We start from the raw sequence: 1,950 nt of genomic DNA, 5'->3' as shown, positions 1-1,950 counted from the left end.
GCTCAGAAGTAACCTTCACCTACACCTAAAGCTTTGCATTTCATAAACGTGCTGTGGTATATGAACAAAAATAATCTTGCAGTCATGTCACTTGCCTCATGGTCACAAGGTACTGCCTCTGAGTGTAACTGATTCCCACTCTGTGGCCGTTCAGTCACCTCCCCTGGTGCTGGGCAGCCATCGTGAACAAGTGAATACTTACAGCATGTACCCGCTGCATTTAATCCTGGTGATATTGGTTGCATTAAAACTATACAGTAAGCTCACTGTAACCAGTTTGGCCAGTTCTGTGAAGAACGTCCCAGTACAATTTCTGCGCTGGACAGCTGGTTCCAGTGGGCAGGAGAGAGATTTAGAACCGGAACTTGCATCAAATCCTTCTTGACTGCAAGTTCCAGTCCTGGCTTCCACTGATCACTGATAATTTTTCCTTTCTCTAAAACACATTTTCTATCCTATGCAGTGCAAAACTTTTTAGGTTTCAAATCAAAAGTAGTACCAGTCATTTAAAATAAAGAGGAACTATTGGAGACAATCAACATAAAATACAGTTTATTTCCAATCATTTGTCTAATTCACATGCAAACTGGTTTGTATTAATAAAAGTAAACTGCATTTAGAAACAGCTTGGTTAGCTTTTAACCTTAGCAGTATTGCTGCACAGGCGAAGCTACATTGGTTAATACAATTTGTTTTAACATAGGGAAGCGTGGCCAGATAGGTAGTGAAGACTTCAGAGACCTTCCACAAAGAAATATTTATCTCTGCAGCAGCCTCTCTGCTGCACTCATCTACGTGAAACATTTCATCTGTTAATCCCATGTTTGAAGACCCTATTCTTCAAAGCACAGCAGTCAGGAGAAAATACAGCAAATATAAAAAGATAACTTAGTAACTAGCAAATAATACAAGATTACAGTAGTAACTGAAGTATTCTCCCCTACTATTTCAAGCCAGAGTACTGAAGCCTTTAACAATTCTCATATTTTAGCACTGACACAGAACTGCAATACACAAAGTATATAAGCAGGGGGAAAAGCTGCTTTGCAAGAGGTAGAAAAGGCTTTATAAAATTTTTAGGCACAAGTCTCAGCAATCTTTTAAAACCCATCAGAATGTTACAAAGTAATAACGACCATTATACATTTATTTGTACAAGTCTGTTTATTTTTACCCTTTGGAATAAAAGTATATTTCATGCACTCTCATATAATTCTTTTCTTCTATATTGTTTGAAGACTATTTTTCTCCTATCATATGTGATTACAAAAGTTTTACAGGCTCTCAGGAAGTCTTATCACCAGCAGTTATACAGCAAAACTGATGCACTATTACTTAACACTTTTTCCAGAGGAGCAAGGGAATGCAAACACTGTTTGCATAGGTTTGCGTAACAAAGAACAGAGAAACACACACTCAAAATCCATAAAAATATTAGTTCTTTTGGTTTACTTCTGCTTCAATCAAGAATTGAATGCTTTTTGAGTGATTTTTTTTTTAAAAACACCATTTCCACAAATGTATGCTTTACAGTGCAGTGGTTATATTCAAATTTTCACAATACCCATAAATCAAAATACCAAGATCACTACATTTACCATGAGCTAACAGACATTCACAGATAAATCTTAGTGTCAGTTCAAAAAGATGCCTTCTTTGAGCTAAAGTACATAAGGCTTTACTGGTAACAAGTTCTTAGCGAAGATTTGCTTTATTCCTGTCACAGCATCTTTTTCGCTCGTTTTACTTTTTGTCTTGGTCTTTTTCTTTCTCTGCATCCAGAAGCGCTGAACGGATTCCCAGCTTCTTCAGCTCTTCTACGAGATCTCCATTCTGATGCATCTGGAGGAGTATATCACAGCCACCAACGAATTCCCCGTTGAGGTATACTTGTGGGATGGTAGGCCAGTTAGAGTAGTTTTTTATTCCTGCATAAGAAAAAAAAAAAAA

At 37.2% G+C, this 1,950-nt stretch overlaps 1 protein-coding gene across 1 annotated transcript in view; it reads right to left on the bottom strand.

Annotated features, from left to right (window-relative positions):
* Window positions 1-530: 530 nt before the first annotated feature.
* Window positions 531-1,950, bottom strand: part of GLRX5 (glutaredoxin 5) — a gene marked incomplete at its 5' end in the record, with an annotated part of 9,629 nt that continues 8,209 nt past the window's right edge. Inside the window, one exon of the mRNA XM_014957420.1 lies at window positions 531-1,928. Within this exon, the coding sequence (XP_014812906.1) occupies window positions 1,744-1,928 (185 nt within the window). The remainder of the gene's footprint in view (window positions 1,929-1,950) is intronic.

Source organism: Calidris pugnax, unplaced genomic scaffold (assembly GCF_001431845.1).
Source record: "Calidris pugnax isolate Ruff unplaced genomic scaffold, ASM143184v1 scaffold211, whole genome shotgun sequence".
In the NCBI taxonomy this organism is placed as follows: Eukaryota; Metazoa; Chordata; class Aves; order Charadriiformes; family Scolopacidae; genus Calidris; species Calidris pugnax.
This window is presented reverse-complemented; position numbering and strand designations above follow the sequence as displayed.